General features: G+C 38.6%; 3 protein-coding genes across 4 annotated transcripts in view; 2 read left to right on the top strand and 1 right to left on the bottom strand.

The window, feature by feature from the left end:
* gnai2b (guanine nucleotide binding protein (G protein), alpha inhibiting activity polypeptide 2b) overlaps positions 1–3,499 on the top strand; it is a 49,264-nt gene extending 45,765 nt beyond the window's left edge. The window contains exons 7-9 of the mRNA XM_008408709.3: positions 72–225; positions 318–510; positions 864–3,499. Coding sequence (XP_008406931.1) covers positions 72–225; positions 318–508 — 345 coding nt within the window. The 3' untranslated portion in view covers positions 509–510; positions 864–3,499. The remainder of the gene's footprint in view (positions 1–71; positions 226–317; positions 511–863) is intronic.
* A 98-nt stretch (positions 3,500–3,597) lies between these two features.
* Positions 3,598–6,872, top strand: inka1b (inka box actin regulator 1b). Its single transcript, XM_017304921.2, has 2 exons — positions 3,598–3,668; positions 5,242–6,872. Exons 1-2 carry the CDS (start codon positions 3,666–3,668, stop codon positions 6,175–6,177), a joined length of 939 nt encoding a protein of 312 aa, XP_017160410.1. The 5' UTR covers positions 3,598–3,665; the 3' UTR covers positions 6,178–6,872.
* The window catches only part of uba7 (ubiquitin-like modifier activating enzyme 7), a 35,153-nt gene continuing 21,523 nt past the window's right edge, over positions 6,318–19,947 (bottom strand). For both annotated transcript variants that reach the window (XM_008408712.2, XM_008408713.2), the window contains 3 exons: positions 9,560–9,661; positions 8,895–8,977; positions 6,318–7,791 (listed from right to left, as the gene is read on the bottom strand). In XM_008408712.2, coding sequence (XP_008406934.1) covers positions 7,659–7,791; positions 8,895–8,977; positions 9,560–9,661 — 318 coding nt within the window. In that variant the 3' untranslated portion in view covers positions 6,318–7,658. The remainder of the gene's footprint in view (positions 7,792–8,894; positions 8,978–9,559; positions 9,662–19,947) is intronic.

Below are 19,947 nucleotides of genomic sequence, written 5' to 3'. Positions count from 1 at the left end.
CAAGCTCCACTAGTAGTAGTACTAGGCTCTAGCTGAAACTGTTGACCATGGCCACCTTTTCTTCTGTTTAGAACCGAATGCATGAGAGTATGAAGCTTTTCGACTCCATCTGCAACAACAAGTGGTTCACCGAAACCTCCATCATCCTCTTCCTCAACAAGAAAGACCTCTTCGAGGAGAAGATCACTCGCAGCGCCCTCACCATCTGCTTCCCCGAATACACAGGTGCACATCATTAACACTCGCAGCCTCTTGCTGCGCGCCGACCCCCAAAACTTTGATAATTCATGTTTTTTTTTCTAACTGCTGCTTGCCAGGAGCCAACAAGTTTGACGAAGCTGCCAGTTACATCCAGACCAAGTTTGAGGACCTGAACAAGAAAAAGGACACCAAGGAGATCTACACCCACTTCACTTGTGCCACTGACACCAAGAACGTTCAGTTTGTCTTCGATGCTGTCACCGACGTTATTATTAAGAACAACCTGAAAGACTGTGGTCTTTTCTAAAGGTAAGACATGAGAATGAAAGGGTTTGCAGAAAAGCCTCTGCCTTCTGAGAAAAATATATACCATGCTTTACAAATGTATCCATACCCACTGAACTTTTTTTTGGTCAAGCCTCTAAAAATGCAGGAGGGAAATCATTTTGCTGTGACAGTACGCAGCAGCAATTTTTAAAAAGAAGAGACATCATAATTTGCAAAACATGCATCGCCAATTTGATCTAACCCAAACTTAAAGACACCATATTTGAACGTCTGTAGTGTTAATAAAAATTTGTAACTTTAGTTTGATTTGCTGCGGATGCGTGCACTTAATGTGAACGAGTCTAAATACGATTCTCTACTTTCTCTTTGTGCAGGACAGCACCCATCACAAACAGACTGCATGAGAGACTGCAATAGCCATGTGACGATTCCTGCTTTTCATAATGAAAACCGTGATGTGCTCGTTTTTTGTTTTCGAAAGAGGAACCTGTCAGAACTTCTGCAATCACCGATCCACATCCACCTTCATCCACATTTCTCTTTGTAGGGAGTTTTTTATTCATCATAAACAAACACATATTTGATCCTAAAACACAATTTGTATCGTAATTTTAAACTGCGACACTTTAATAAGATCTGTAACGACATATTATCCTTGTAGCTTTTGTTTGAAATGCAAAACATGACATGTTATCGCAGCACAATGGTGGTGGGTATAGGGGAGATTTTGAAAGAGTTGAATCATTAATTGACTATTTTAATGCTCTGATGGGTTCATTTCATTTTTCATAAATTTTGTCTTATTGGCTGAAAAAAGGAAACAATTGATAAAAAACATATATATATATATATATATATAAAAAAGCACATAAACCTTTTCTGTTAACTTTCATTTTAAGACCCTTATAACAGCACAGAGATTATTTTTTAGAAGAAAACTAAGCATGGAAACAGAAACTGGATGAAGGATAAATGTTTTTTTTTGTACACTGTTTACACAGAGTCAATATTCACACATGTATAGTGGATCATTCTGCATGACCCTCCATAGATTATTAGCCTGTAATCTCCCCCCATAAACTGATTACCAACCCCAAAACATCATGTTTTAAAAAAAAAAGAAAAAAAAAAGCAGAAATGGTTAATGTGTCACTTTTAAGGTATATGTAAGACTTTTAAATGGTTATGTCTGTTCCCAACAAGGATTGTTCTGTCGGTCTTTTCATTCCAAGTCTTTTTAAACATATGTTTGTGCCTTGATATCTGTTTACACTTGTTCTTTAGAGACTCCATCTCCATCTCCATTGTGTGAATTAGGGCTATTTTTATTCCACCCAAGTTCACGGGGATCCGAGATTTATGATGCAACACCACACCAAGACAAATGGATGATTGTTGTTCATTAATATTATTCTGATTCTCTTGTTAAATGTAAATAAAGTTTGACCACATTAACCTTTAGCTTCAATGTGATACTTTAAGAATGTAAAAGTTGTTTCTTCCGTCTTTGAATCTGGGCCAATGATTTGAGAAGTTGTAGCACTCTGCAAAAAAAAAAAGTAAAAACCTTACACAATCTCACCCTCCGACCCCTAATTTTAGTACATTTTTCAGGGAGAAAAAATAAAATCTATTTTAAGAAATAAATAGTTTTAACAAAAGAACTACAATCCTTTTAAAAATAAAGTCATGCTGTACTTTTTAAGGTTGGAGAAATAAGCATGTTAGATAATAGATGGATGTTTCCTTGAGGCGTATCAGTAATTATAATTTTTTTTATAGTTAGTGGCCACTAGATTACACCAAAACGTGTATTAGTCCTGTCACAAAGTCATTACGACAACTGTCAAGTCAGCCTTCTCCTTTACTGTGTAGATCATTAACATCACATTTTTGTATCAAAAATCTGTTTTTGGGTAATTTTTAAAGTAATATTGATCTTTTTGGGTAAGTACATTTTGGCTTTTCATTTGCTGTGAGCCTTAAACATGAAAATTAACAAGAGATAAACATCACCGTGTGTCTAATGACTTTGACACGAGTTTCGCTTTTTGAGCTTGAATAACTTTTTTTAAATTCAAAGTAAACATCTATATGTAACATCTTATATTTAGAACTTAGTTTCATAGTTCTTGAGTTGCTAATAATTCATTTTTCAAAACTCAAATTTGATCTAAAACTTACAAGCACAACATTTTGGACTTTAGAACAGAAAATATATGTAGGTACCCTGAAAGCAAACAACCATCTTACCCGTCACTTCATTTGACTCAATTATAACACAAAATAAAATTGTTTGGATTAAAGACATTCAACAAATCCTTTGCTTTTACTCAAATGAAAGTTGAGGGATAGAGGAAAGTATCCAGCAGGTGGCGCCGTGGGGTTTAGTGGCGAAGTTACTCTGAGCAACAGTTGGACGACATTGACTCCGAATTAAATCGGACAAAAATATGAATTCATAAACTTTATTAGATGTGAAAATTAGTGGCCTGACTTGTAGTTTTTGTTAATAATCATAGCTTCAAGTGATGCACACTTTTTTTTGTTAGAATACTGGTTATATGTTTGATGCTAAATTACAATGAATTCAGTACTGTGCAGAAAACAATTACTTAATATGTTAAATATTCCAATAAAAGCTAAGTACTACAAGCAAAAGTGTCATAAACTACAGTTAACAGTGATAACATGATTCCGAATGATAAAACGTATCTATTGTATTATAAGTCTGGATTCCTTTTTTGCGCAGATCCAGATGTTAAACTTTACTCTCAGTAACACGCTGTAGTTGTTGTCACGACTGCGTTGTTTCAGACGGCATCCTATTGGCTGGCTTTGGTCAGTGCTCTGCGCTGATTGGGTGCAGTAGAAACGCTTGGAGCCCTCAAATTGATGTGACAGAGCTTCATGAGTGTTAAAGGAAGGAGTTGATGCCAGGAGACACATCATCGCCTGGAATCAGCGTGGATGTGTCGAACCGTTTATTGAGCTCAAGTTAACATTAAAGGTAAGGTTGACCTAAAGTTCTGCTTGAGTTAAAGTTCAGGAAGTGAGTAGTCTTATTGTTATTTGGCTAAATTTCCGTTTTTTGGTGTGTGTGTGTGTTCCAGAAAACAAAACAAAACAAAAAAAAAACAGACTGTGAATTGAGACTTCAGCAACTCTAGCAAGAAATGGTAAGTTTATTTTCCTCTGATCTGTTTCCACTTTTCTTTTTAGGCAAAAGGGTACAGTGTTTAGGTTTAAGTGAATGCCAGAAGCTTCGCCTATTCAATTTTTCTTCAATGATTTGTGTGCTTCCCTCCACAAATTGTAGTTTACTCACACTGAAGTGTTCCAGGCAAATGCATCGTGTAACTGAGTTACATCTCCCCATTGTGTGAAAGCAGCCCAGGCGAACAGGGGGGACTTTAAAAAGTCTCCTTATGCCTGATAAGTTGCACTTGAGGGCCAAATGGTTCAGCACCCACAGCTGTGATAACATCGTGGCATTGTGGCGTCCGTACTCTGAGGCAGAACTTAATGCTTAAGGGGAAAATGAAAAACAAACTTCTGGGGGAGGCAAGTGCTGAGAATTTATCTGCTTTTTTTTTTTAAATAAAGAATTGTAGAGTATCAGGTTATTGATTTGAAACCTGCAAAAAGGGGATTATCCACACGAGTGCCTGCAAGATTTGTGTGTAATTCCATGGGGTTGCTGTCATTTCCTGCTGTATTAAACACAGCACTCGACATCCTGTGGGCCGAAAGAGTCCAGGGAGGATATGTGAGCCAGCAGCCCAGATTCTGCTCCACTTTATTCAAAACTTCCCCTCTTAAGATTAGGAGGCAGAGATTTTTAAATGTCATTTTAAAAATGTGCATCCTGTGCTGGACACAGTGAAGTTCAGAAAGTTGGCCAGTGATCTCAGCTGATAAAAATCCCACTGGTTTTGTGGAAATTACATCAGGATTTGCTCTTTATCTCAAAGAGGTTTACAGGAGCACAACAGGATATTTACACTGCATTTTCCTTTACCCTTTCTTTATGTGATAGATCAACATAAAGAAACACAAAACTGAGAAGTAGAAAGAAAATGATGTATTTTTTTTTCTTTATAAGAATTAGACAATTGGAAAGTGTGTTAGCATTTGTATGTGGAGCCCTTTGAAGTGATATCCATAAATGAAATCCTGTAAAATCAGCGATTCCAGAAGTCACCTGTGTGTTGGAGATAATTAGCGAGCAACATAAAAAAACCAAGGAACAGGGGCAGACATGTCTGGATAGAGATAAAGTAGGGCTTTATTCTAGAATGATGTCCCAGCTTTGACAACTCTACAGCTCGCTGTTCAGTTAATACGGTAGTGGCAGTATAATGCTGTGGGGGTGTTTATTCTTCAGCAGGAACAGGGAAGATGAATAGAGCTAAATGTACTGCACCCAGGGAAGAAAAGCTGACAGCTAAAAGAGACTGTCAACATCTAGAAAAACTGATTACAGACAATCTTCATCCAGTCTGACTAATCTTTAGGAAGAGTTAAATGATGAACTCTTAAAGAGTTTGTAATGTGATACATTTAATGTGATTTAACTCATCATATTAAATCTTCATAAAATCTATTACACCATGAGGTTGTAACATGATGAGATGTGGAAAAAGTTCCATGTCTGAAAGCTGCTGTTGTTGCGGTTGCAACGCTGGCTGTAATTCGTCTTGTAAGTATTGCGTGTGTAATTGCGTATTTGTCTGTTTCTCCACTGTGCAGCTGTGTTTGGGAAACTCCACCGACTGCCTCCGGGACCAAATGCAGTCGATGATGAGGTCCTTGCAGGACCTGAAGCAGATCAGCAGACCGAGGCCGCTGAGTGAGCCGTGTGACCGGTCGTTCGCTGTCACGAGGCTCTGCAAACAGAGAGCGCAGCAGCAGGAGCGGCTCACTCGCCTCCGTGTGTCTGACGCCAGCGAGGCCAGCACCTACGACTCCGCCTGCTGCCTGGCCAACCCGCTGGAGGAGGAAGAGGAGGAGCAGCAGGAGCCCGATCGGCTGCCGCGGGGCTCCCCCGCCAGCGAGAAGAGCGTGGATTTGGACTCTGGTTTCTCTGAGGCTTCCTGGCAGGACGAAGGCGTGGTGCTGAGAAGGACCAGAAACGTGCGAGTCTCCTCCTCCGCCTGCGTCCGAACAAACAGAGGAACCTCCGGCCGTGCCAGGCCGAAGTCGACGTCTGACGTCTGTTTGGAGCGCTGGACTTCTTTTGAAGCGAGCGACACGGAGGACTGGACCACGTCGCTGCTGAGCCGCAGCAGGAACAGGCAGCCGCTGGTTCTGGGGGACAACAGCTTCGCCGACCTCATAAAGAACTGGATGGACCTGCCCGATCTGCCAGAACCCGCCGAGATGAAGCCCAGCTCGGGGCGACGTCTTGCGAGAGACATTTTTGGCAACATGCGGCGGAAGTTGGCGGGGATGTCCAAAGGCGTGGAGCTGCGGCCGAAGCCAGCGAACTGCACACGGTTGAGAAGAGCAGCGGAGGCTCCACAGAGGATGTCCTGTCCTGTGGGATTTGAGCCTCTCAAGCCTTTCTTCCATCAGTCTCACACAGGCCTGCATCAGCTGGACACAGATTTCCACAGGTTCTCTGCACTCATGAAGACGGGCAGCCGGCAGCCCATCATATGCAACGACATCATTGGATATATTTGAATGTGACGGTCTCGTCCAAGCACATTTAAATCAGACTGTTCTCGTGAAATGTCATAAATAAAAGTTTTTTTTACATATATATTTATTGAACAATGTGCTCAATATTTATGGGAGAATAAAAGCAAAAATCCTCAAGCAACACGTTCGTCACGGAGACCTTTATTATCTTTTAACAACAAAATCACATCTCTGATTTGTTACACGGTGCAGACATTTCAGCGTGTAGGTTGAGTTACCACAGCAACAATTCACATTCCATCTTAATAACGTAGCCAAGCAGAAAGCAGTGCATGTTTTTTAAAGCGTCTACATGTTAATTTGAGAGTGTGGAGTGAAACACAATGCGAGGCTGAGCTTAAGGGCAGGACAAACACGAGCCGCCTGAGGACAGATGAAGGCCTTGCAGAAGAGGCTGGGAGGGGAGAGTGTCCTCAGCAGCGGGTCAGCTTACTCCTCTGCCAGTTTATACCCAGATGTTTCCATCTACCCAAAAATGACACATCTGCCGCTACACAGAAATCACCAGATTTGAATATAGCAGCAAAGAACCTAAAGATCTACTTGAAAGAGTAGGAAGAAAATCCAACATCTCAGTGGGAAAATAGAAAGGAAAGTCTGTTTTTCACATCTGCTGTGAAGGCACTGTAACGGCAGATTTTCAGAACACTAAAGAGATGTTGCATTACTTAATAACTGTAAATAAATAATAAAAACACTCATAGCACCCTAATACCCCTGACACACCACCATATTTACACTATTTGTTTGGTTATAATCTCCATTTGAAGCAGCTGACTTGTTCCCAGTGTTATGACCCCTGATCAAACAAACAATAACTATGCACAACCTCCAACTAACATCTAGAGTCAAATAATCACATTTTTATCAAGTATACCAGCTGAGATTGTGAATCAACAAAGAAATCAAACTAAAATTGTAAAAGAGTAAAAGACAAACTTATGCTATAAGTCCTGCGTTACATGAAACAAATGAATAAAAACAATATTTCAGTATCAGTTTCTATTAAGACTCCTGATTAATTGACTTGGTAATAAAGCTTGTATACTCAACAAGTCTTACGTTGCTTCCATTATTATTTTGCAAGTTGGAAGCAGGAACTGTGCATTGGTCTATCATTAATAACATCAGATTAAAGTCTTCAAAATCATAAGTTAGGACAAGGTAGTCCATAAGAAAAATGCCTGTTAAAAATCAACACAAAAACAGCAAGTGACAAGAGCAACATCAAAAAAGTTGGATTTCATCAAACAATAAAACGGAAGAATGATGCAAATCGTACAGAACAGAAGTATCTGCACATTTGGTATAAATTTAAGGAAACACCTTAATTGCTAAAAGTTCACATAGCAATCTTTGGTTAAAAATGGCTTTATGTTAGTTTTTATCATTGCTATTTTCTATTAAGTAAAATCATTTCTCAGAAACGTGGGTTCAGAAGACCTTATTTGTTGTCAGACCCATCACAGGAGCATGTACCTGATGGTAGGTACCGTCTCACAGTCCTCATCTTCATCAAACGAAGGGATCAGCTCTAACATCTTCTTATGAGAAGGGATTTCTTTCTTCGTCACCATTTTCACCAAATCGGACACACTGCAAAACACATATTGTAATCTTTTTCCAAATGGAAATGATGAACTTAGGATCAGACTTTCTTTTATTAACAGACCAACACGTGAAACAACTGCTTTCTTCTTGCTGTTATTTCAGAAAGGGCATTTCTGATCATTTGTGACCTTGCACAGCTTGTTAGTTTAGGTGGACCACTGTGTCTTGGTAGGTTTGCCATTTTGCCATATTCTTTCTGATCTGGGGTTTGTGAGATGCACCAAGTTGTTTCATAACCTATCCCCGTATTGAACTTCTCAACAACGTTCTTGCTTTTTGGCCTAACATCTTCATAATATGATGAATTATATTAAAAGTGTTACCAATCAATTACTAAATAACAAGAAACATAATCTTTCCATTTTGTGCTTTGTTAGTTACCTTTTGTCAGTTTTTCTGTTTTTCATTCTACTTTCAATGACTCGACACAGGAAGCTCAGGGCAGGGCAACTGCACAGGAAGTGGCTGCTGTTGTGGACATTTATCAAGAGTAGCCTGGTGTCCACATGGTCGTCGTTCTGCCTCTCTTCCTGGAGCTTAATCTGGCCACCACAACGGCTCCACAGAGACTCAAATGTCAACATTTGTGAGTTAAAACCAAGTCTGTGCCAACAATCAGCAGCATCAAATTTGACAAAAAAAAAATTAGAGAGGAAGCGTTTGAATTTTGCCTGTGGTTTATTCATCTATCCTATCCTGAAACAATCAAAACAAACCGTGTTAGGGTTAAGAACGTTTCACACCTGACACAACTGACTCACCTCCCCAGGGGTATCTAACAGAACTAAACAGGCCCAAACAACGTGGCTTCTAGGATGCAACAGTTCACTCTAATTTAACTCTTTGACGCCTGTGCACAACAAACAGAAACCCGAGGAGACGTCTCGGTCATCTGTGCGCAGTGATGCATGTGACTGTGGGTCAACAGGGTCTGTCCTCACAGGCTCAGCGGAAACAACGACTCCTTCTCCCATTAGGGCCCAAAACAAACAAAGGAGCGCTGCTTTTTCTGATGTGGTCTGAGTGCTGGACTGCTGCGAGTGCAGCCTTGAGGGGACAACTTACAGAATTATTTTAACTGGACCTACCTCATTTTCAGCCTGTCTTTGTGTCCGTTGTATAGGATAGCAGTTCCGTAAAATATGCTGCAGATGGTCAAGCCATTTGTTTCCTGCATAAAATAAAGCAAACAATATTTATACTTCTGTACGGGGAGACAGATGCCCATAAGCAGGATGTAGTAGAATCCCTGCAGACAAATATGCTGAAGGTGCTGAAGACAGATGAAAAGAAATGGGGTGTAATTCTGAAGCGTCAGGACAGAGGTGCATTAACCAGTATCAAACAATTCAGCGTAGCTCTGAATTTGGATCATGAAGAATTAAAGCACTTCTGAAGGCACAGTTTAGTCCGATCCAGTACCTTCTGGCACCTAAACAATGTGGCCAGTGACAGTGACATTTTCCATCTCAGCCCATTCTACAGCATCTATTCATGTTGAAAAAGAAAGAAAGCAGCCATAATAGGCCTCCTCCCTAAACTTCAACTGGCTACAATGTAGAAAATGTAAAAATGTAGACAACTACATTGAAAATGTTAGAAGCGGAATTAAACAGGGCAGTCGCCTCAAACAATAGTGATTGTCACATTGCGTGCATTGCAGGAAAGTGAGCAAGTTTAGGAAAACAAATAAAAAAGTGCATTCTGAAGCAGCGGGTGTAAAAAAAAAAAAAAGTGGGTTTCCTTGCAGTACCTTCACATGCTGGATGAGATCTGCCAAGGTCATTTCCTGCTGATTGCAACGTCTTCCTTCAACAAGGAAATCATCCCACAGGGTGTACTTCTTTCCTGCAACCTGTCAATAGCAATGTTACTTAGTTACACATAAGCACAGAGCAAGTTGACAGACGAAGGACGGCTTGGCGTGATGGGCGTGCAGAGCACACCAGCTGACAACAATCAGCAGGGCCCCAACAACCCACAGAAAGGTCAAGAAGGTGCTTCCTGTAGTGAGACTTTGCTTTTCTGAAGTTCCATCTTTGTCAAAGTTTCAGATTATTGTAAAATCTTAGCAGCCTACAACTGTTTGTGATCTTGGAAAATATAATGAAATAGCAGAGCAATTTAAGGAGGACAACATCAAAGAACATTGATAACATTAAAGTTTCTAAAAAAAATAAAATAAACCTTTGGTGATGTACTAAAGATGAGAGTTCATCAAAGCTCATGTGTTGAGGAAATGTAGGGATTTGAGCAAGTTCATGTTCTGACCCAGTCTAAGTGACCGGGTCAGAATATGTCAAAACCTGCAGCTCTCCTGGGGGGTTTTTGCTTACAGTGGTCAATATCTACCAAAAAGTGGTCTAAGCAAAGATCAGTATTAAACTGGCGACAGGTTTTTTTGGACTGCCAAGATCTCCAATGCAACTGGGGAGCAAAGGACGACCTGAATGCTCCGTCACACAACTGCAGCTCAAATTGCTGAAGACGTCAATGCTGATTCTGATAGAAATGTCTTAGAATCTGCAATGGATCACAGTTTGTTGCATATGAGGTTGTATAGTCACAGTCGACATGACTCTATAGGTCACAATGTGATGTCTTGAAATAATCCCTTTGCATAAGAAAACTGGCATTTCATTGAAAGACCACTTGTTTGCATATGCACTGACACCAAGTGTTTTGAAGTGTATAATGTTGGCACAGATCTCTATGGAAAATGAGAACGTATGCTCTCAACAGGATTTGACTTGAATAAATTAAGGTCAAATAAAACAAAACGTAAAATATTAACCTTCATGTACATGTGGTTAACATATTAAACAAGCATATGGAAAATCATATTTTATACATATTTCTTTTAAAGAATAAAAACCAGTTGGATCTAAATTATGAGATAAAATCAGACAAGTCTGGGCTAATGATTCTGCACAACAATAGTAGATACAAAAAGTCTTTTATTTTAAACATGCTTCTAAAACCTGCATATTTAGAGCTTCATGTGGCTCTAAATATGCACATCTACATGGTCATTTAATCTTTGTTTGCATTCATTTAAAAAAAAAAAGTTTTTCAGATGTTTTAACCAACTTATATACTATAGCTAATCTGCTGTGTGTTGCTTTAAAGACTTTTGTAATATTTTCATCCAATTTACCATCATAAACCGCATCACAAGCAATTTATATTTGTTTTAATATGGTATTAACTGTTATCCTTTTTCCAAAAAGATATAAAATGTCTGGTGTAAATTTATATATATATATATATATATATATATATATATATATATATATATATATATATATATATATATATATATATATATATATATATATATATATAAAATAGCACTGCAAGCTGAACTGAAGAGTCACAATAATTAAAGCAAATCAAAAAAGATCGGGCCTACGCCAACACATGTTAAACTTAAAAACTAAGATTTCAGTTGTAGTTCATGCTTCTTTTCTAATCATCAATAAAATTTGCTGCCATAAAACTCAGCCATTTCCATCAGATGAGCACAGAGTCACTATACCAGCAGCATGAACTCAAGACCCCCCAAACCATGGCACAACACGAACCCAGACAGATTAATGCAACTCCTGCAACACAAACAGCGTACGTTTACCCTAAACATCATAATCCACATGTAGAAGACATAAAGAATAAACATCGTCAGACTAAAGTGGGTCAGGATTCCTCACATGCAGAAAGTAAGTCAAAATATGTCGCCTGGTCAGACAGCGCTTCTGCTCACACACGAGCACTGTCTGGCAAGAGAAGCTGTGAAGACCAAAACTTGGCCCGGGTTGTGAATACCAAAACCTCGGCCGAACCTGGCTCCAATTATCTCTGCTTCAGCAGCCAAGGGGAACTTTGTGGACTAGCCCTCACAACTCCCACCACTTACCAAAGTTCGGGGTCGTGGAGAAGCACTTGAAGCACACATCTCCCAAAGTTTAAATGTCTGTCAATGTGCTTTGTCCCGGTTTTTAGACAAAGCACGGCTTATTTTGCAGGATGCACATCATAACGTCGGCCTGTTAGCATACTTTAAATGTTTTTGCAGCATTTTATAAGAGCCTGAAACTATTCATGAGCAAAACAATTTAAAATGAAAGAAAAAAAATACTCTGCTAAAGCAGCAACATTGCGGTAAAGCAAAATGGACTTTAAGTCACCTCATGCCAGCTATTTTCAGCCGTGCCTTTGTGTGTAAACGCTGCTTCTACACAATACAGAGCGAGCGTGCAGCCTATTTTTACGCCGTCTCCTCTCTTCCTCTAGCCTCAGTCATACAAGTATGGCAAAAACCTGCAGTAAACCAAATGATATCTTAGTCCAGATACTCAGCTAGAAGCAAAAAGCAAACCAAAAAAACTGCAAGAATCTTGGGACCAAACATGCTGCTGGAAACAATTACAAATGGTCTCCCACAAGCACAACAACGTTTTTATGGAGCTGCCACAATAAAACAGCAATGTGCCAGCAGAACATTTGCCTTTAGGGAAAAGACAAGAAATGTGAACCAGAACGTTGTTCTCCTTTAAGAACAGCACTGGAACAAATCAGCACAAAAGAGTGAAAATATGATTTATCAGTAGGAAACAATATTAAGGCAATCCTTTATCAAATAACTAGCAGAACACAAGATGGATACTAGATAACGGATATCACAAGGTTTTCGCCTGTAGAACTTATTCATATTTAGCATCTATAGTTTATGTTACATAAAGAGTACCAGCTAACACATCCCTCCTAAATCCTGCTTAAAGTTTATTATAGTGTCCAACTTGGAGAAAAGTAGGAAAAGTTTGTTTTTCCGTGTTTATAGTAGCCAGATTAAAAATAGATTTCTAATTTGACTGGAAATGAAAAATTAAAGGAGGCATGGAAGGAAGCTAAAATGATCCCTAGAAAATACACCAGTATTTCCAGGCATGGTTGAGTATGGAAATAATAAAAAGGATAATGGAAAAAAAAAAGACTAAAATACAAATAAAAAATGGACCACAAATGGCATTTGTTTGGACATGAATACAAGTAGGAATTTGCCATGATCACAAAAGGTCACTCTGTTAAATTTACTTCCAGTCATCTGCTGTCATAAAGCAAACATCCTTCTGAGTTAAAAAAAAAAAAAGATTAAAATCTGTTTCCTTTTTTCAAACAGGTGACAAGAAGCACCAATTATAATTTCTGTCAGTGATATTTTGAGATTTGAAGTTCCTCAATATCTGGCCAAACTTCCTCTTGTTGACAGGAAGTCTGAAGAGTTCCCCGTCTCTTCCTGACAAATCTGAAGCCAGCCAGTAGTTTATAATCTTCTAAAATAAACCACAGACACTCAACAACAAACACGTACACCTTGTTGGTTTGCTTCCTCCCACTTAACCAGACATGAAGCTAACCTCAAAAAACAACTTACTTTCCAAGACCACAAAAACATATGATTTTGTCAAAATGATCAAAGATAACTTCACTGTCCTCTTCATTATTGCTCTGTTAAAAGTTTCAGAATGGTCAAAAGAGCTGTAGCTCCAAAATTTGACCTTTCACCTACATGTCCCTGCCTGGCCACTGCTCATTTCACAATAATCTTTCATTCCTGCAGCTAAAATTTCCCAAATATGAAAACTATAGATCATTCTTAATGTACCCTCTGTTAACATAAAGGTTTATAACAGATTGCAACGGAATGATACTATCTGTAAAAACATAAATGTAGAAAATTGTCTCTGTCAGGAGTTATGATTATGACTAGATTCATTGACTGTTCACATTAAATCTCTCTTGGAAGTCTACATAATGTCTTGCAAGAAATACTAGAATCTGTTTGTTTCATTGGCTACAGAGTGAAACCCCAGATCCGCCTCTGATTGGTTGATTAGTCCCAAGTGATGACTCCTCCCAGAAGAACATGCTGTGGAAAAGAGAGCAAAGTTCTGCTAGATTCAGTAAGAAGAAAACAGATCCCATCAAGAAGACTTTCCCTATCAAGAAAATTAATTAATTACTCATTAATACTGGAATCAGCAAAGCCTCTCTTATTTGCTTGTCGTAAATAAATTTAGTTTGCATTGAATATCATACTACTTTTGTCCTTTATTGTGTAAATTTGTGCAAGAATAAATGTTTCCTCAATTCATTTGTTTAGCATCTGCGTATAAGAACATTACTTGATTCCAAATCCAGAGCCGAAGCAGAATTTGTACATTTAAAGTCCTAGTTCCAGCCCATCCCGGAGTGATCTGTGGCAGACCGCGGCGCTGTCAGAGCAGGAGAAGCTGACCATCCCTCTGGCTGCCTGAGCAGAGCCGAAATGGGTTGTAAATTGTTTTTGTTGAGTTCTCATTCTGGAGTTAATTTAGTTGAAAAACTGATACGGTTTAACAACTAAGCCACGTTATACCTACTTTAATAATAAACCTGCATTGGTCATTTGCATCGCTTTATAGTTCTTTAGCTGCCAGGACATTTAAAATCATGACTGATGCAGCATTAAAATGGATGCCTTGTCCAACACATACACATGGGAGCCTGGAAATATTACAGCAAGGGGCCAAATACTCTAAAAACAATCAGAAAGCATTCCAGTCTGAAAAGAAGTCAACATGGAACATTTTACGATGTCATGAACTTAGTCATAATGCTTTGATCACAGAGCACTTACTTCATTCTTGCTATTAAAACAGGTTTTAAGGAAATCTGAGTTAAACATAATCCCTCCCATTTACAGTGCGCCTCAAGAAATATTGCACCTCTGCAGAGATTTTTTTTTCTGCTTCATTATCGGCCCAGAATCCCGACACTGGAAGCCTTTTTACAACCCGCTGTAGCTGGAGGCTTGTTTCTTCAAAGGCAGCCTTTTTCTTTTAAACAGCTTCCAAGTGAGATTTAGGGAAGTCAGATGGTGAATCTGTGTGGCCTCCTCACATCATATTCATATCTTAATCTCATTTAGCTTGTCTTGTCTTTGCTTCTCTTTCTGAATGCATTCTGGCAACTTAAAGTCCTGCGTTGTTCTTTTGACCATATCTGAGCCTCAAAGTCAAGGTGCTGTTAGCTGCTGTTGTACTGATCTAATAATAGGCTAATCAGGTACTCTATACAGTTTATTTCTGCTAAGAAGTGATTTCTTTTTTTAATGCATGTATCTTGTTTTCCTCTCACTGAATGGATAAGAATTAAACATTTACAATTTAAATCTGCATCTCCGTATTCCTGTATATGCTCCCTGTTCCAAAAGCTAAATAAACAAACAAACTGTAGGTTCATGGGGCTAAAGAAGCAAATTATGTTGGTCCACGTGTGTAAAATATACACACACACACACACTGTTAACAATTTACTGTAAAGAGCTCAAGAGTTGTCCAAGCTTTAATGAGAAGTATCCTCAGACGGTTCCATGTAGGTAACCTGAGAAAGTAGCACTCAGTAAAAATGGACGATAAACAATCAAATATTGTATATTTTAAGGAAGAAGTGAAGATTTGGTTCTAATCAGCTGATGCTGACGACAGATCTGCAGCACAGAAAAAGGTCAGAGTCTGATTTCATATTTTAATTCAGTCAAATTTTGTGTGCTATGTTATCGCGATTTAACCACTAGTAACTGTACAAGTAAGACACACAAACATGGTAACTATTCATTGACTAGACAGAAGTCAAAGGACATCTTCCAGAACGCATCTGTTTATATGGCTTTAGATGAGCCTTTTTTGTCTTCTAACAGAAGGATGAAAGTACACTGTAAAAAGCACCTTTTGTCTATTATAAAAGTGTCATCTGCCGCGTGATCAGTATTGATCACCACAGCCTTTGGGATTCAGTGAAAGGACAGATGGTCGGGACCTCCACCTGGTGTTTCCGCTCACTATAACGACTAGATCTCCAAACACCGGGCATAATTTCAGCCTTACAGTAACTACCGGCGTGAGATATAAAATGTGATAACCAGGTAAAAAAATAAATAAATATAAGAGTCCATTTTATAAGCTGTTCTTTGATGTGCTGCCTCAGGATGGAGGAGGTGCAGCTGACAGCAACACAACAGGCACTTCTCGGCGCAGTGCAGAGTTTTACACACACACACTAAAAGCAGTCTGTTGCTTTTGAAAGGCTTCCATTGACGCGTAAAACAACAAATAGACTCTCAATGTGATTGTCTTTCAAATGAGAAGATAACGACACTCCACCTGACTGAAAATGACCCCGGGGCCGAAGTACTGAGTCAATAAAACTCTGACAAATGGGCCAGGGACATGATGGAGTCCGCAGAACAACTAAATGCTGGGGAGACTGCAGTTTTAGTCGCGACAGTTTGACCCATACATTTATGCATCTATAATTAATTTCTCATTAATACAGGAACAAGTCGACCTATTATATGTTATTGAGTTCTGTGAAATGGGCTATATGATGTCTCCCAAACTTTTCCAAGTGATATGAGCATAATTTTAAAAACTTAAGACGAAGCTACTTCAGGTTAAAGACAGAACTATAAAACATATGATTCAAATTTTCAGAGAAAATATTCAGCCTAAAGATTTAACAAGGCTGACTGAAGTTCATCCATGTTATGTTAAGGTTCCTGCTATATGATTATGCAACAATAACAACAACAACAACAACAACAACAACAATAACAACAACAACTTATTTCCAGCATAGTTTCAGAACCAAGCATGGCTGTATTCTTGTTGGCAGCTCCAATGAACCCTTAACTTTCTTTTACAGAATCAACTGCACACACCTTAAAAATAAGGTTCCACCATATTCTTAAAGATCTTTTCTTAAAACAAGACTTGAGGTCTCCTGGAAGTAGTTTCACCTCTGAAGTGTCAAGTCAGGCAGACAAAAAGTCAAGTTGGTGAGCAGGTGTGAAGTGGGGAAGTGGTGGCAGATTATAGCAAACAGCGCCGCTCTCACTTGATACTTTTGAAAAACTGGCTTAATCTGTAGAGGTTCAATTGCTCAATTAAATGATTTTTTTTAATGGTTGGATACTGAATATTTGTTTTACTTTTTGATAAATAAGAGCAAAGACCTAGCACTGATGAAAATATCAGTAGCTTTTAAAACTACACCCATAAATTTTAAAATAGTATTTGGTCATAACTGATTAAGAGTTATAGATAAGATCAAATGCACATCATTTAGATCCAGATGTCTCCCTGCAGACATTGTACTCCATTTCATACCAAAAAAAAATCAGCCAAAGCAGAGAATTTTATGTCTCTTGGTTCTTAAGTATTTTGATAAATTATTGAGATAGATATAATATGCTCAACTATTCCAGAATTAATTTAATTCAATTTACCTGTATAGAATTTATTAAATATATATTAAGCCTTTTACTGTTATTTGTCGTTCAGATTCAGTTGATTACTATAAAATAAATTACAGTCTGACCTTTAATCAAACCAAACCTGCTATAACTTTATCTCATAAAGCTTTAGTCAGCATGAAGTACTTCACATAAAATATTCTTATTTGTAACCAAAAACAAAGGTCAGGGACAAACAGATCAAATATGACAAAATGATCAATGTTGTTTAATTCCAAAGATCCCACTATTTAGATGCAATGGGGAAAAAATTATCTAAAGATTAAATTTAGTAATACATTAAACAAAAAGTAAAAAATTTGAATTAATTGGAAGAAAAATGCAGAAACAAATTGTTCCTGTTAATTTTACAACAATTTAAGAAGATGGCTTAGACTTGGTTTGACATTTTCACTTCACATTCATTTGATCTATGATGGGAAGGAAATGTGTGCAGAACACTGCAGAAGAGCAATTATGTTTCATAAATGAAAAGATTATGAGAAAACAGACAGTACAGAGGTCAAGGACAGACACAGAGGAGTGTTTTCAGACAAACCCACAGAAAACGGAGCCACATTTGGACTCTATTTCAGTTAGTTGAAGGGCAGCTGTTTTGGTAAAAGTCATGATATCCTGTGTATGCGATGCCTCTGGATTAAATATTTATGAGATGAGAAGATAATACGAGATGATTTCAAAGAAAGACTACTAGACAAAATGCCTGAGGCATTTTAAACTACAAAAGGGAGAGAAAGCATGCTGAGTTTATGAACTGTACCGCACACTCTGATTAAAAAACACTCTGTATATCTACCTTTTTAGGTAGATATACACACAATCTGAATTTAAATGTTGTTTCACTTGTGCACAGCATCCTGCTTGATGGCACATGGATAAGCAAACTGACCACAGGCACTACTTTTTTGTCATTCTGTTATGACAAAAAGCGGAAAGTTCACCTTATGAGGAACAAAAAAAAAACAGAAGGTAAAAACAATACAACATGGAACAACATGAGGGCAGGCAAACAAAGCCAACAAATAAACCATGGAAAACAACAGAAGGCCCAATGCGATGATCACAGATTAGTCATTATCCCTCCAGCTCTATTCATGTCAGGGGTCTTGAGTTACAAACTGCACAATGCTCTCTGCTCTCCTTTGGGAATCCAGAGGGTCTTGGATCATGTTCACCCCAGGTTTCTTTACTGGCACAGACCAAGGTGGCCAAACGCAGACTTAACCACATGTGAGGTGAACTCCCCCCCACCCCCCCTTACCCACCCCTTCCTCCTTTTTGTTAGACCTCTCTTACGCCATTCCCTGACGTTTGTGTCACAGATGTGTGGCCTTCAATTATGGAGGTACTTAAAATCACAAGCCACTTGGTAGGGTGGTAATTATTTTTTACATCTTAAAAGCACAAACTTCCTGTAAATCACAGCATCTTTGTCAAACTTCATGAAGGTACACACTGTAAACAAGCTGTGAAAGCAAATGTAATAAGTTTATCTCCATCGTATTCTGGATATATAGACATGTTGCAGCGTAACGTCATGTGCAAGATCTCACCCCCATTTCTCTGCTGGAGGGCAAAAAAATATACTGCTCGGCGACAATGACTACCATTGGTTTTAGCTGCCATGTTGTCAGCACAACACACTAAATCCTAAATGTACACTTGATATATATAACAGAAAAAGGTACGCAGTTCTTTGCCAATGACTGCCAACATGGTAACAACAAGGGAATCACATTTCACAGGTCAAAGTTTTAATGAACAGAAATAGCGAGGGGGAGAGAGGCAGGTCAGTTAGGCTAGCTTGACTTTGACAACCTTAACATGTAGATGTGCTGCAGAATTTGGTGTGTTTCAGTGAAAAAGAAAAAAACAACCCACACACCACCTCTCTGACAGATCATCAGTAGAGCAGGTGTTTAAATTAGAATTGTTCTACCGCGGCATGGTGGCCATGGATGGCATGTAAAAGGATCATGTTTTCCCCTCCATTGTTGTCCAGATGTACATGCAATGTGTCTATAGCAGTAAGTATGAGAGAAAAAATAGGCAAGTGTAAAAGTCGACCTAGAGGTTCCTTTCTTCTGAACTCCGGTCCAGTTAATTAAATGAATGACTAAGGGGCTACGATGCAGACGAGGGTTCACGTGGGGAGTTTGAAAGCACACAAAGTTAGAATCCTCTTGCAAAGTCAGTGCACAGGGAGTTTTTCATGGCAGACAAGTAAGGGCAGCATACACCAGTACAGAGAGCTGGAGCAGCTGCTGTAGGGGCGGAGGATCGACTAATTTACTACATAGCTGAAACATGTCCTTGTCTTGCCTCAAGTGATGTTTTTAGATTTCATTGAAGCTGCACATCAGTCACAGCAGCAAATTAAGAGATTGAAATAGCTATTAAAAAGATTTTTTTCACACTTTGGTGCATCATATTCAAAACCAAGCCTTTTCTATGTTTGTCACTGCTCATGTTTGGTTGCTGTCGCTGACCAAACAGAGTGTAGCATAGATAACATAGATATCAAAATAAATGTAGTTTTCTCATACAAACAAGTAAAGCTTTTTTTCCCAAAATTTCTTGAAAACAAAAACAAAGAGGCCCAGTTTTTGCATCAGTGTTAGAGTAAGGTTTTGTTATGTGCTTCTTCTGAAATAATTTGTAAAAAAAAAAAAAAAAGCAAAATGTCTGTAGCATAAATTATTTTAATAAGACCAACCACTTTACATCCTCCTGAGGCTCTCTAAAGCTCTGAGCAGACTAGAACAAGCATGTGGCAGCAGACGTGTCTC

The sequence above is a fragment of the Poecilia reticulata genome, chromosome 5, assembly GCF_904066995.2.
Source record: "Poecilia reticulata chromosome 5, P_reticulata-male-v2, whole genome shotgun sequence".
NCBI classification, from domain to species: Eukaryota; Metazoa; Chordata; class Actinopteri; order Cyprinodontiformes; family Poeciliidae; genus Poecilia; species Poecilia reticulata.
This window is presented reverse-complemented; position numbering and strand designations above follow the sequence as displayed.